The 14500-nt window shown below is 41.0% G+C and overlaps 3 protein-coding genes and 1 long non-coding RNA gene across 7 annotated transcripts; 1 reads left to right on the top strand and 3 right to left on the bottom strand.

Moving 5' to 3' along the window:
* The first annotated feature begins 1622 nt into the window (after positions 1-1622).
* otu (ovarian tumor) lies at positions 1623-7351 on the top strand. Of its 4 annotated transcripts, none has more exons than XM_070219036.1 (9): positions 1623-1759; positions 2345-2582; positions 2862-2959; positions 3034-3188; positions 3249-3644; positions 3712-3848; positions 4025-4150; positions 4590-5852; positions 6683-7351. In XM_070219036.1, the coding sequence occupies exons 2-9, from the start codon at positions 2355-2357 to the stop codon at positions 6872-6874; spliced, it is 2595 nt and encodes an 864-aa protein (XP_070075137.1). In that variant the 5' UTR covers positions 1623-1759; positions 2345-2354; the 3' UTR covers positions 6875-7351. The 4 variants fall into 4 exon arrangements, with proteins under 4 accessions (XP_070075137.1, XP_070075136.1, XP_070075138.1 ...); XM_070219035.1 differs by having other exon boundaries at positions 1683-1837; XM_044392651.2 differs by lacking the exon at positions 1623-1759 and adding an exon at positions 2001-2097.
* Positions 7352-7605: 254 nt separating this feature from the next.
* LOC138913887 (uncharacterized) lies at positions 7606-8500 on the bottom strand. The gene is made up of 3 exons (XR_011419764.1): positions 8292-8500; positions 8143-8231; positions 7606-7938 (listed from the first exon to the last, which is right to left on the bottom strand). It is a non-coding gene; the product is annotated as an uncharacterized lncRNA (long non-coding RNA).
* A 755-nt stretch (positions 8501-9255) lies between these two features.
* Cp38 (Chorion protein 38) lies at positions 9256-10904 on the bottom strand. The gene is made up of 2 exons (XM_044394950.2): positions 10750-10904; positions 9256-10429 (listed from the first exon to the last, which is right to left on the bottom strand). Exons 1-2 carry the CDS (start codon positions 10792-10794, stop codon positions 9536-9538), a joined length of 939 nt encoding a protein of 312 aa, XP_044250885.1. The 5' UTR covers positions 10795-10904; the 3' UTR covers positions 9256-9535.
* A 1582-nt stretch (positions 10905-12486) lies between these two features.
* Cp36 (Chorion protein 36) lies at positions 12487-13656 on the bottom strand. Its single transcript, XM_044395882.2, has 2 exons — positions 13502-13656; positions 12487-13438 (listed from the first exon to the last, which is right to left on the bottom strand). The coding sequence occupies exons 1-2, from the start codon at positions 13547-13549 to the stop codon at positions 12605-12607; spliced, it is 882 nt and encodes a 293-aa protein (XP_044251817.1). The 5' UTR covers positions 13550-13656; the 3' UTR covers positions 12487-12604.
* Positions 13657-14500: the final 844 nt, after the last annotated feature.

Genomic DNA, 14500 nt, shown 5'->3' with positions numbered 1-14500 from the left:
CAACAACAACAACAATAACGGGAAACGCTTTTAGGGATGACACGGAACAGATGGTGCTGCTATCGGTGTCATCGATAGACAGCGATAAGGGAGTTTTCTAGCCGCTAAGAGAACATAAGATTTTAGGGGGATTCCCTAAACTGTTGAATTGCTGAATTGTTGAATTTTGGCCAGCTGTTAATCAGCTGTTCCATACAAAGTCAACTTTCAGAAATTTCAGCAATTCAACAGCCTCGGGGCTGATGAAAATTTTGTTGAATTGCTGAAAAGCCAGAGTTGTCACCTTTTTTTAAAAGTCGTGGCAACTCTGTAACATTTTAGTATCACCAGTACGCATTATTTATTTTAAAATGAACTTAGAAAGCATATTTGTGGTTCTTTTTACCTCGGTAACACTTTTAGACAGTCACTAGTAGGGATGTCGAAATATTTAAAAATATCGTATCGATGATATTTTTTATTGAAAAAAAAAATCAAAATGATATTTGATATATCAGAAAAAAAATATCTAAATATCGGATATTTTTGATATTTAAAAAAAAAATTTTTTTTTAATTTTTAATTAAAAAGAACTAAGAATTAACCCACATACGATCTTACATTATATTTTTAATGTTTTTAGTTTATATTTATTAAAAAATGAAAGAAAACAATATTTATTTTTGGTTTTATTTATCAAATCAAGACAAAAATGTAGGTTTCAATTTTACCTTAGAGTATCTTAAATAAAAGATAACAAAACATTTGCTTAAATATATAAGGCTTTTTCGTTTCAGTTTCAGTTTGATTTTGTGAGCCGAACTAAGGCTTTAAGAGTATCTTAAATAAAAGATAACAAAACATTTGCTTAAATATATAAGACTTTTTTCATTTCAGTTGGGTAAGAATTTCCCAACTGCGCATATGAAATTTTAGATTTTCTTCAAACTCGGGTACCTCGTAGAGTTTGGCTTGGATATCATCTGTGATTTTTTGAAATTTTTTGGTGTCCATTTGTGGGCGCTATGAATTTTTGAAGTTAAGAATGTTTTCCCTATAAAAAGTGTGACCGCCTAAAAATATCAAAAAAATGTGCAAAAAATATCGATGATAACTGATAATTATTCAAAAAAAATATCACGATAAAAATATTTATTTTTTCGCAAAAAATATCGATATTTTGATATTTTGATATATTTTCGACATCCCTAGTCACTAGCAATAATAAATCAAATTTTACGTGCTTTAAGTTTCGTGAAATTTTTCAACAAATAACAGCTGTTTGAAAATTCAACAGGAACCATTTTGGGTCGTTCCCTTAATTGCTGAAATTTTTTGTTGAATTTTCAACAATTCAGCAATTCAACAGTTTAGGGAATCCCCCTTTTATCTACTTCAAACACACATTTGCAATGCAGCAAGAAGCTTTGGTAGCGTTTAAAATTTAAAATTCAATCGTATATGCACAGAGTTTTATTTTAGTAGATTATCCCTAATCAAACCATACTCAAAGCCTACTTGAAATCAATACAATTAATTTCAAATTCTTTGGCCATTTATACTATAGTGAAAACTTTGATATAATTAAGAGACACTAGTAAGAATATTACTCACTAAATCGTGACTCCCTGTGACTTGCACATCACTAATGGTCTATTCCCTTTCGCTGCATCCTTCCAACCGCTGGAAGCTTCTCGCTCTTTCTGTTGGCATTCAAATTCGCGGTTCTGGAAGCTAAGATCATTGGCATTTGCCTCATTTCTTCGAGTAACGGTGCTAGGTGCGGTTGCCACAGTATTATTTATATTTCTATATTGCCTATAAAAAGTGATCGTGATAAATAGGAAAGCAGTAACGAGTCGGTTTTTTATTTAATTTTAGCTCACATATTTTTTAGTACTAATTTATAGTTGTTTTCTAACGCTAAGTCGACGAAATCACGCAGTCTGTTTTACTAATTGATTAAGAAACATTTAAATTTTTTATCTTTGACTTGGATATTTATTGCATTTCCCTCTTGCATTTGTATTCGTTTGGCTTCGCATGACGCCATCTTGAATTGATTGGTGACTATGGTCATCTCGCTCTAATCTTCGGTGGAACAGAGCCGGTGAAAAAGTTAGAATATTTCGAAGAATTTGCCTTAAATCTAACCAAATCTATTATTACACCTCAAAGTAGCCATTCTAAAATCGAGTATTTAGATCTACTTATTAGATTAAGTTAGTTTTGTGGTTCTTGTGTGTGAAGAATAAGCAATTCGCCAATCGTCAAGGTCGTAGAGGTCAGAGGGCCTCTAGTAACCTCGGATTGTGTAAAACTGATAACTTTATTAGTTAATAATTGTGCCTTCGAATTTTTTCAGAGGAGTCGCCATGGACATGCAAGTGCAGCGCCCCATAACATCCGGCAGCAGACAGGCCCCGGATCCGTACGACCAGTACTTGGAGAGCCGCGGACTCTACCGGAAGCATACGGCCCGGGACGCATCCAGTTTGTTCCGGGTGATCGCCGAGCAGATGTACGACACCCAGATGCTGCACTACGAAATTCGGCTGGAGTGCGTACGCTTCATGACCCTAAAGCGGCGAATTTTTGAGAAGGTAAGGATTGTACCAATCTGTCGGGATCTTTAGTATTAGTCTACATAAATCTAAAAAATTTCTTTAGATTTTTATCCGATAAAAAAGTGTATTGCAATTTAATCTTTCCTCTAAAAACTTTAATTAAAGGTTTTTCTAAGTGTCTTAGTAAAAATTATCTTAAGTTCCTTTTACGGCAAGAAAAGTACCTATCATACATCATATATTTTTTAGTTCTTATTTTTCTATATTTAGTTTTTGTTTTACTTAATAATAACTTAATAATTTCTTATTCTCCAGGACATCCCCGGTGATTTTGACAGCTATATGCAGGACATGTCTAAGCCCAAGACCTATGGAACCATGACAGAACTTCGCGCTATGTCCTGCTTGTATCGGTAAATGTTAAAATTTAATTTTTAAGTTAGTTAATTTAAGACCTGAAATTTTCCCATCTTCAACCATTTTCCAGTCGCAATGTAATCTTGTACGAGCCCTACAACATGGGAACCAGCGTCATTTTCAATCGACGCTATCCGGAAAACTTCCGTCTCTTCTTCAACAACGAGAACCACTTTGATTCGGTGTACAAAGTGAACTATATAGAATCTGCTGCCATTTGCCAGTGTAGGTGGTAGCTTATCGATATAAGATTGCTTTTATATGTGCTGCTCTGTTCGTTTGCAGCGATCGCCTTCAAGTTGCTATACCAGCAGCTCTTCAAGCTGCCCGATGTATCGTTTGCTGTGGAGATCATGTTGCATCCGCATTCTTTCAATTGGGAAAAGTTCGACGTGCAGTTCGATGACAGGGGCTATATGGTTCGCATTCAGTGCTCCGATGGTCGAGTCTTCGCCCTTGATCTGCCCGAGAACACCAACTGCATATTGGAGAACTATATGCTGTGCAATTTTCACAGCACCTGTGGAAATCAGAGCATTATTAGTCGAAAGGCGGCACGGCGGGAGTTAAAAAACCAGGACGATCGAAAGCAGGCTGTCAGTAATGGGCACGAATCAAGCGAACAGATGCCCATGTGTCCCAACCGACTGGAATCCTGTGTGCGCCAGCTTCTGGATGATGGTTAGTATAAGAAGTTTATAAAGGTAAAAAGATTAAGAGTCTTAAAAAAAAACATCCTTCTTTTCAGGCATCACACCGTTTCCGTACAAGGTGGCCAAATCCATGGACCCCTACATGTATCGGAATATCGAATTCGATTGCTGGAACGATATGCGCAAGGAGGCCAAGCGCTATAATGTCTACGTCAATGACTATAACTTTAAGGTAAACTTGGGAGGAATTTGGATAATCGACCATAGCACATACGCATGTTTCATGTCAACCCATCCGACTTTGCACACACTTTCATCCTCCATCTGCACACACTATTTTACACTTCGTTATATGTCCAGCCCTGTTTTATCCCCGCCCGTCTCGTTGCCGTGTTGTTTGTCTTCCAGGTAGGCGCCAAGTGCAAGGTGGAATCGGAGCACGACTCGGAGATGTACACGTGCCACATCCAAAGCATCTCCAAAGACAAGACCTACTGCGTCGTCTTTGTGGAGGCGATTGGCAAGAAGCTAGGGGTACCGCTTTTCTTACCTGTTTTCGTAGGCCCTTGCAGAGAAATGTTATAATTTTATGTTAAATTATTCCGAAAATACTTACAAATTTAGTAGAAATTCAAATATATGCAGTTATGAGTGTTTTTAATTTCAATTGTCCGATTTAAACATTCAAATTGATAGTGATCTTAACTTTTATATTCCATAAATTTAGTAAAAACAAGAAAATTCTTGTAAATTTTTAATCTTTAATCAAAGATTTTAGACTTAAAAAAAAACAAAATACTATATATTAATTTAAAATATATGATATATGCATTTAATATGATAGATAACATTTATCTGCAAGGGTGCTCTTAGTTTCGGCATTCGAAGCTAGTCTTTCTTAGATGTTAACATATAACCACTTTGCCAATTAAAAGAGACAACTTACTGATCTAGAAATCCTTTGTTGGCCCAGGTTCCCTACGAGTCGCTGCATCCCCTGCCCCCAGAAGAGTACCGTCCATGGGCGCTGCCCTTCCGCTATCAGCGCCACATGAATCGCATGCCGTTGCCCAAGTTTACCGGCAAAACAAACAAGACCTCTTCCAAGTGGAAGAAGAACAAGGTGTTCGAAATGGGCCAGTACTTTGAGCCCGGCAAATGTGACTTGATGCCGATGCAGGGCTACATCCCAGTGGAGAATTGCTATCAGGAGATGCACCACCACCAGGAAGAACTGCAGCAGCGCGATCAAAGAGATCCCGATCAGAGTGACCACAATCCGGTGGCGGAGCAGCGTGATCGTGAGGAGCCGCAGAAGCAGCAGCAACTGCAGCGCTCCAAGGGATCGAGGGTTCAGCGGCAGAACTCGAATTCCAGCCAAATCCCAGAGTCTCCGGTTTCGACTGTTCCACCACCGACTCAGTACATGAACTATGTGCCCCTGTTGGCGGGTCGTCCTGGCCAGGTTCCGCCGCCTTGGCCCTCGTCTCCGCTGGCGCTCACCGAGGAGTTCCAGTTTCCCATGTCCGGACAACCGCATCCGCCGCCAGCCGAGAGCTGTGTCTATATGCCCTTCGGTGGTTATGGTCCGCCACCACCGGGAGCCCTCGCTTTGCCGGGACCGCATCCGTTCATGCCGCTGCCTCCGCCGCCGCTGAATGCTCCCGGAGTTGGAGAACCACGTCGTTCCCTTCACCTGAACGGTGAGGACTTGCCAATGGATATGGTCACCTTGAGATATTTCTACAATATGGGCGTGGATATGCATTGGCGCATGGCCCATCACCCACCGCCTGAGGAGCTATCGTTAATTGGCTACAGTCATCAGAACAACACGGACCAACAGTCGCCGGGAAGGAACTCTGGCGGAGAGGAGCATTTGGCCGCCGAGGCCACGCCACCGCCTTCGCCAGAGGTGGAAAATGGCACGGTGCAGCAGTCGCCGCTGGAGAAGGCCGGCGGCTACTCCAAGCGCAATTTGACTCCGGCTAAGGGACGCGGTAAACGGCCGGAGCATCTTCAAGATCTAAAGGATCCGCTAGGGCCGGCGGCCTTCTTACCCACGCCCACACCATCGCCCAGCTCGAATGGCAGTCAGTTTAGTTTCTACACTTCCACACCACCGCCTCATCATCTGATGTCGCCGCCGAGGCTGCTCCAACCACCGCCGCCGCCGCCGCCGATATTCTTCCACAAGGCGGGACCACCTCAGTTACCGGGAACAGCACCTGGACAGGTATGAGAACTATGTTAGATCTATCTTTAAATTGCTATAAATATGTTAAAAGCTGTGAAATGGAAAGTAATCGTTACGTTTATTATTTAGTTACGATTTCCAGTTACATTTAAATGGGTATTACATTTAAATAATCTTACATATATGGGCAATTCTCTGAAGATGTCAACCAGGCCAAAAAGCTTGAAACTTGCTAAAAACATATTTCTATATGATTTTGCACTGATATTTTATTCTAGTTAGATGGATCCTCAACTAAGCTAAGTAATTTGAGTTTCCTTGAATAATTTTCCAGAACAATACCTATAATATGGACAAAAAAGTAATTTTTTGATATTTAAGGCTAACGAAAAACCACCTAAGAAAACGACGGAAAAAACTGTCGCGTGCGACATGCGACATTTGCACTTCAATGCAAATAAAAAATAACTACTACATATTTTTTAACCAAACCAAATACATTTTTAAGAAGAAAGAATAAGTAACACTATAAAATGAACTGCATTAAAATATTCCTTTACAATTCGCTACAATCGAAAGTTGAGCTGGTAGTAAAAAAAAGACACTTCAATTGGTGTCGCATGCGAAAGCCTTGTTTTCTTTACATATCTTAAAAATGAATAGTGGTTTCAAAGTCAGCCCTAGCACGTATTTTAGTGCTAATCCAGACCTTTAATGGGAGCCTAGTGAAAAAAGCGTACGATCGTCGCGTGCGACAGCAGAGAATTGCCCATATGTATGAAACTAAGTTAATAACATAAACTTATATTAGAAAAAAATACTTTAACCATTCTGTTAAAATAACCAAGAGTACACAACCGTATTTTTAGAATCCCTATGCCTGGGGCATGGCTACTCCTGTGGTGGCCCCCTACGAGGTGATCAACAACTACAACATGGAGTCGGCGGCACAGTCACCACAACAACATCAGCAGCAGCAGCAGACGTCGCCCTTGCCACCAACTCCCGTGCCCGTCCAATCCCAGCCAGCAGCCGTCTATGCTGCACCGCGTCATCACTAAAACGGGGAAAAAAATCAGATCAGATCAGATCACTTCGAAGAGAGAGGCCATTCCCGTTCCCGTTCCCATTCGCATTGAGTGCATTCCAATCCAACCAATGACTTTTAAAATTTAAACTCATTTTTAAATTTGTAGTCAACTTTTTATAGGCCACCTGCTCGATGGCGCTTTTCAATTACCGTTCAGCTTCTGTACAACAATCGATTGCATAATTTAACGCAAATGTCAACACAACTTCATTTTAAACTTGTAACTTAACGTAATTTTATGCGATTTTTTTTAAAGTTAACAAAGGTAGCCGGCAAGAAAACAAAGAACCACCTATTTATATGATTTATTTAAAACCCTTCCAAACTAACACTATATAATCTTATATATTTATGTACTCGCTGATCGGCTAGAGACTCACCTATGTAAAGTGTACCAGAAAATTAACCATAAATAAAACAAGATTCGAGTATAACGCACAAGACAATATACGAAAGACTTCTGCAAGTGCTGCACTTACGTGGTATTCTCGTGTTTTGGCCCGATTTGAGATAGTAAACGAAAGGTGTGGATTGTTTCGATTCACACGTGTGATCCGAATGTGATCTTAAATAAGATCTGATTGACATCTGATTAAGTCCTTAAACTATAATTTTGTATTTACTATCTGAAAGAAGGCGAAGATTTTGTATGTTTCAAACTAAAGAAAACACGTATGTTTTTTGTATACTTTAGTTGTTTTATTTAATGCGTAGTTCTGCATTCTAGCACATTACTAACAAACCCATAAAATTATTGAACCATAACCATTGTGCTTCGTAACGTAAAAAAAAAAAACAAAAAAAATGGACTTATAGATAACAAAATAAGATCAGAGATTTGGAAATTCAAACCAACTCATTCTATGAATACTTTGCAATTTATGATAGTACAATACATTAGAAATTATGTTTTTCTTTAGGGAATAAATATTGTTGAATCTAGCCTATATTCAAGCCATCAAATATGCTAAAGAAGAGCTGAGTTAGGGATTGCAAAGCGTCCATGCTGGTCTCCGTTGTCCTTCTATGGGAGGGCTAAATGAAAGAAATTACAGAAAGAATATATAAATAAGTAAAATATCATAGTTTCGTGCCGTCTTACAATAAAATAATGAAAGTAGTTTTATAAAAAAACATTTTATAAGATGTGAATAACACTACGGTATCACAGAAATCAGGGGGCCACAAATGTTTCTAGATATTCATTTTTATAGTTAAATAATTTTCTCGCAGACGTACCTGATTTTTATTTTTGGTTTTTAAGGATCGTCATGTAAACAATATATATTTCTGTGACAATCTCGGTTGTAAGGATTCTCTGTGATACCCTGTTCATTTAGTACATTTATTTTATTAGTTGATATTATTATTTTGTTAAAAATACTAACTTGTGCCGAACAGAAAGCGAAGAGCCCGAAACACAGAACCATCAAAAGGAAGTAAACTTGACTCATTTTGCCTGTCATTTTTGTTTTGTTCTTAAACTCTGCACAAAAACGTTGAACTTGAAACCGAACTGTTTTCGCTGGCTTGATTAATTCTGTTTAGTTGGTTATTTTATTAATGCTCTCAATTTATTTCTGCTTACAGACTGAAATCGCTGTGCAAAAGTATCGCATTTTTATGCTGAATTTTCAAACTGCCAAATGGGCGGCACCGGGCGACCTACATTGCGATTCCACCTGTCATCAACCGATCTCTTCTTTACATTACCTATTATTATCGCTGTTGTTGCCGTTTGTTTGTTATTGAACATTGCGTGGGATTGTGAATTTGATCGCCAGAACAATGGGAAGGACAACTGATGTGTGTAATGACAGCTCGCACTTACAATTTGTGATTATATGCGACACTTGCGGGTCAAATCAAATTTGTGGGGTAAGTCATTTTTCCATCAATAACGCAACTATTTTAAGATACTGGTTATCCGATAATAATACGGTTAATATAATTATTGTATCCAAAGAAAACCTACATACTTTCTGTATTGAATTCATATTTCTGATGAAAATATTTTAATATTTTATTCTTTTACCTTGTTTATCATTAAATGTAAAATAAGATTTAAGAACTTCTTAAAAGAATGTCTAAACATATCAAAATCTATATTTTTTATCATATAATTATATTTATTTTACTAAGCTGAAAACCCATTTTCATAAAATAATCTATTTAATTTTTATTCTTTTACCTTGACTATCGTTAAATGTACAAAAAGGTTTTAAGAACTTTTTGAAAGATAGATTAAAAATATTAAAATCTATATCATATGATAACCGATATATGATCCCTCTAAAAACCCATTTTCATACTTAACCCTTCGCTCTCAAAAGTAATAGAGTTTTTGTAATATTTTTTTTTTTTCAAATTTTTTATTTGTTTGCAAAGAAACCTGAATGCCACGCCCCCTCCCTGGGCCGTTGAATGGGTGGGTGGATTTGGGTGCGGATTTGTGTGCATGAGTGGGCGTGAGCGTAGGTGTGGGCGCTGGGCGATCAGGCTGTGTTTTCATTTTAAAACATAGTAACTAATCAGCCGGATAACCGGGTGACTGGACAGCCGCTTCAGGGGATCCGCAGAGCCGCAGCAGTCACTCCTCAGCAGTTATCCGTGACTCCTCCGCAGGCTTAAATTAATAAGAGGGAGCAGCATAGCCGCCATGACCGGCCGGACCAGCGCTATAGTGCTGGTGTCCATGGCTGGGTCCGGATCCATAGGGACCCTCGCGCTCGCCAGCGATGTTGGCGAGGGCGGACAGGCCCTGGTTTCCGCTCTGGAGCAGCTGGTAGCCGGCACTGGCGGCGGCGGAATCGGCTCCCGACGCGTAGGCGGGCAGGCCGCGACCACCCTCGTGCTGGCCAGGACCATGGGGTCCCGAGCCGTGTCCGCCGTGTCCGTGACCGCCGTGACCGCCGTGTCCGCCGTGTCCGTGACCACCATGTCCGTGTCCGTGCGACTGCGAGCCCTGTCCGTAGCCCTGCTTGTTCTCGTTGACGAAGTACTTCTCTGCCGGCGGCTTGACCACATTCACGAACACGGGCTCAACCTTGACGCGACGTGGATGGTGCTTGACGTAGACCTTGCGCAGGACAATTGCTGGGGGCTTGTGCAGCACCACGGGAGCGGGCTTCACCACCAGTGGGGGATGGTTGACCAGCACCTTGGTGGGCGGACGCTTGACAATGATGGGGGCGGGACGATGGATCAGGATCTCGCCCTTGTTCTGCGGGTAGGTGATCGACGAGGTGAGGGTGTTGCCCTTGGTGTTCACCGGCTTGTAGGGGATGTTCTGGTCGGAGCCGTAGCTGCTCTGTCCAGCCTGGGCCACTCCGGCGGCATCGGCTCCGGACTCCAGAGCACCGGCACCGGCGCCAGCACCGCCGTACTCGCCGCCAGCTCCACCGGCACCGCCGGCAGCAGCTGCGGCCGCTGAAGCGGCATCGGCGCCGCCCTCAGAGCCACCGCCATGGCCACCGGATTCGGGACCATAGCCCTGGGAACTGCCGTAATTGGCGCTCGCACAGGCCTGAAAAATACAGAGGGTTAAAGTGTGAATAAAATAATATTTTTAAAATATTTTTCCAGCTCTATATGAATATTCTTTATATAGTGATTTTAAGAACCTTTTGGGAACCGATATAATACAATAAAAAAGATTTCGAAATTCAGTATAGAATATTGCTAGTAGAATGAAAATTAAAAAGTATTTCCATTTCTACTTTCAGAAACAAGCTTTGAAAGGACTGTTTTTTTTCGAGTGAGATTTTAACAAAAATCCTCGATGAAGTAATCCAAGTAGCGGGATGATATTAATCCTACGATTTCGATTTCGATTTAAACACTTACGATCAGGCAGGCGGCCAGCGCCCAAATGTAGGTCGATCTCGTCATCTTGTCTCCCAGTTGCAGTTCCAGTTGCTCTTCGGCCTCTGGTGTGCTCCCACTTGGACTGACTGCTTTCTTCTGCTGCCCTCCATTGGTGGCCGACTACTTTAAATATGCTCCGGACGCGTCTCCGGCTCCGGCTACGTGACATTTGGATCGATGGCGACTCCGGTGCCGGCTGTTCCGCTCCCAGCCCACGCGATGCGAGCGAAACATGGCCAAATGCTGATAGATCGCACGCATCGCATCGCGGCCAGCGCATATCACGGCGTCTCTTCCACTTACGTAGAAGCCACTGTCCAAAAAGCCCCAGTGCCCCATTACAATAACAATGGGTATCGAAATCAACAGCCGGGCTTTGAATCTCCGCTGCATATCGAGGTCCGAACGTCTGCTCAGATAGCGAAAACAGTTCCGCATTGGCAGACACAAGACACGGGAGTCAGAAAGAGAGAAATCGAGTGGTAAATGGAAATGGAAATGCAAATGGAAATGGATAGGGGAAAAATGATCTCCACAGATTTCCATATCATTACGTGGCTGGCCATGTAAAATCCTTGAATTCAATGTGATATACAGGTTAGTTACAGTTAGGATTGTAAAAGTGGTTGGCGGAAATGGTATTTATACAAAATCCTTTAATCTTAAAATGTGATAAGATAGTCAAATAGTTAGATAGCCCAAATACATATCTTATAATTGACCCCCATTCTAATTTTGATACTTTTTATAAAGTGAGCTTTATGGCTTTAAAACATCACATTAAAAAATTATGTGTATTCAAGACATAAGGTTTAATATGTGAATAGGAGCTTAATTACAGTAACAGCTTTGTAAATGTTTCAAAACTATCCATTCAATAGTTTTTGGTGAATCCCATACTTTCTTTGTTCATCATCCTTCAAAATTTAAAGATTAATAACAAACTTAAAAGATACTTTTCCGCAATATTGACATGCTTTATTAATTTAATGATTTTAAGTGGAATATTTATTTATTATCGCCAATAGATTAATGCTATTCTTACAATTAAAAAGAAGGAATATCCACTTAATTATTCTTTAATAACATGTCTTTTTGGGAAGCAATTGGGAAACAAATATTTTCGAGCATAGGAATAAAGTATTTCTTTGAAATAAAATAGTAAAGAATTTACTACCCTAAATATGAGCTGTAAGAAACTTGTTGTAAGAATATAATATCTATTCAATATCCTTTTATAGCAGAGACAAAATCTATAAAAAGAAAATTAACTCATGATAATGTGTTCTAGATCGCTATTTTCTTAAATGCTCAATCCATTTTTCATTTATATGATAATGGTAAACATACGATAACAAGAGTGTGAAATATTTTCATTCAAGATCGTGATAGGAAATATCGCTAAAATAATCTATCGTTAAATATGTAAGAGGTGCAGATCATATCTATAAAGATTCTTCTCTTGAAACAATTTTGGAGTTACAAATATTTATTTTTCATTTTATATGATATGATGTTATATTATATGGTATACAAAAACCTAATATTATCGGATCTACTTTTTTCTGTCAGCTTTATAAACTGCAAAAGACCTTGAATACATTTCAACTATTATTCTCTTGATATTGTTACCCATTTTTGCTGATGATTAAGAGCTTTGTAATCGCTTTGTAATCACTTCGTAACCCTCCCAAATATTCTCCACAACACAACTCGTTTACGTTTTGGGTATTTTTTTCATTTATTTGCGCTCAGCAGTCGGCAAAGAAAAAAAAACAAAAATTTAAATTAAACCAGCTGTCGCAGCTGAGGAGTAGGCGAGTAGGATGAGCACCTAGTAGTTGGGCTGGCCATAGGGCGCGGGACTGTTGTACAGTGGGGCCTCGTTGCCGTAGCCATTGCCATCGGCAGATGACGCGGCACCGGCGGCGGAGGAAGCTGCTCCGGCACTACCATAGCCCTGCGGCTGGCTGTACTCCCTGGGTTGGCTGTACTCCCTCGGCTGGCTGTAGACGGGGGCCACCACCGGGGCCAGCGGGGCCTCGATCTTCTTGCCGGGCTTGTAGACCTTCACGTAGACAGGGTTGAGGCTCAGCGGAGTGGGCACCTTGTTGATCACCTCCTGCTGGTAGATGACCGAGGGCTTGATCTTGTAGATCACCGGATTGCCGCGCACCACCGTCGGTGGGCCGCTGTTCACATGGGCCGGCGGTGCACCTGGCTGGTGGACAATGATTGGAGGCAGGGGCTGGGTGGCAATCACCTGGTGGTTGTTGTGGCCCGAAGGCACCAGCAGGGAGCGGAACAGATGCTGATCGACGAACTGCGGGGAGACCACCTTGATCTTGCCCTGCCGAATGTTGCTGGCCAAATTGGTCTCCGCGAGAGACTCGGCAATATCCTCGGAGTTCTTCAGCTTCTGGTAGTTGGGATCGGCGTTGAGGGCCTGCAATTGGGCCTGGACGCGACCCAGACGACGGGCCTCCTCCGGCGAGGGCTGGATTTCGGCCTGGGAGGCGATCTGGTTGGCAGCCGGCTGGTTGCCGCCCGTCGCCACATTCACGTACTCCTCGAGTCCGGCATTGGGACCCGCCAGATACTGACCGTGTCCACCATGTCCATGACCGTGTCCATGTCCAGCGGGGGGACCATAGTTAGCGCTCACCAGCTAAAAGAGAGATTAGAGGGATGAGCGATTGCCATGGATGGATGGATCTGATGGACTACTAACCGGCGCCGCGGCGATGGCTAAGATGCCAAACCAGAGACCGAGTTGCATGTTGCCGTTTACGTGTGGATCGTCTACTGCTCGCTGTCTGGCGATGACTCCGGCTCTTTATAGCGCCTATAATCGCTGCCCGCCACGGCCGGCTACGTGATGCATCTCCATTTCCGATTTTGCGCCGCATCTTTGTCTCGCCATCGTGCCGAGATCTGTGGAAGACAACCTCCTAACCACCAGAGTGCCAGAGTGGTGCAGCAGCGGTCTGCCTTCCGCCCGTCGCAATCTTCTCTTTGTGGCGGTACCATCGCCTTGGCTTGAATCATAGCTCTTCTAGATCTTCGTTTCGCATCTCAGTTGAGGGTTCTTCATAGAGTTCTGCGAAGAGAAATATATGAAGTTTAGGGAGTGGCTTTTGGGTATACTCTCTGAAAAGGTTTTCGATTCATAATGATGTATCATTGTGATGCATCTCTTATTTAAAAGATATTTATTTAATTAAAACAAAATAACTAGTTTATGTTGAAATCTGAAGTAATCCTTTCTTTAAATGTGTTTTGTATTCTAAAGATAGATTTAACCTGAGGTTATAAAGTTCTCTTCGATTTAATAATATCTTAATCTTGATAAAATCTTAATGAACTGATAAACTTTGTAAAGATTTCCACGTAAGATATTACAGATAAAATGCTGTTACATATAAATATAGTTATAAATGCTTTATGTAGTTCAAGAGATTATTTAGTCTTAAATTCTCTTTAGTTAAAATTGATTCAGTGCTTGCATTACCCATTTTAAAGTAAGTTGTTGTATACTCTATTTAAAAAATAAGAAAATACTTACATTTACAATGTTTTGTGTAATGATCGGCTAAAATTTTTATTATCTTTCAACACTCACAGGGTAATTATAAATTCTTATTAGACTTTGTTAAATTTAAATCACTATGGACGGCAGTCCATGTAGTGACGAAGCGCACCAGGAGAGTGTGCGAAGGCGACTACTATT

Source organism: Drosophila takahashii, chromosome X, assembly GCF_030179915.1.
Source record: "Drosophila takahashii strain IR98-3 E-12201 chromosome X, DtakHiC1v2, whole genome shotgun sequence".
In the NCBI taxonomy this organism is placed as follows: Eukaryota; Metazoa; Arthropoda; class Insecta; order Diptera; family Drosophilidae; genus Drosophila; species Drosophila takahashii.
This window is presented reverse-complemented; position numbering and strand designations above follow the sequence as displayed.

What these genes read in the sequence shown, in the direction of transcription:
- otu (XM_070219036.1), top strand. Translation starts at nt 2,355, where the DNA reads ATGGACATGCAAGTGCAGCGCCCCATAACATCCGGCAGCAGACAGGCC. An exon ending in AGCGGCGAATTTTTGAGAAG is followed by an intron (nt 2,583 to 2,861) that starts GTAAGGATTGTA and finishes CTTATTCTCCAG; the next exon opens with GACATCCCCGGTGATTTTGA. An exon ending in GCTATGTCCTGCTTGTATCG is followed by an intron (nt 2,960 to 3,033) that starts GTAAATGTTAAA and finishes ACCATTTTCCAG; the next exon opens with TCGCAATGTAATCTTGTACG.
- Cp38 (XM_044394950.2), bottom strand. Translation starts at nt 10,794, where the DNA reads ATGACGAGATCGACCTACATTTGGGCGCTGGCCGCCTGCCTGATC. An exon ending in CGCTGGCCGCCTGCCTGATC is followed by an intron (nt 10,430 to 10,749) that starts GTAAGTGTTTAA and finishes TGTATTTTTCAG; the next exon opens with GCCTGTGCGAGCGCCAATTA.
- Cp36 (XM_044395882.2), bottom strand. Translation starts at nt 13,549, where the DNA reads ATGCAACTCGGTCTCTGGTTTGGCATCTTAGCCATCGCCGCGGCGCCG. An exon ending in TAGCCATCGCCGCGGCGCCG is followed by an intron (nt 13,439 to 13,501) that starts GTTAGTAGTCCA and finishes TCTCTCTTTTAG; the next exon opens with CTGGTGAGCGCTAACTATGG.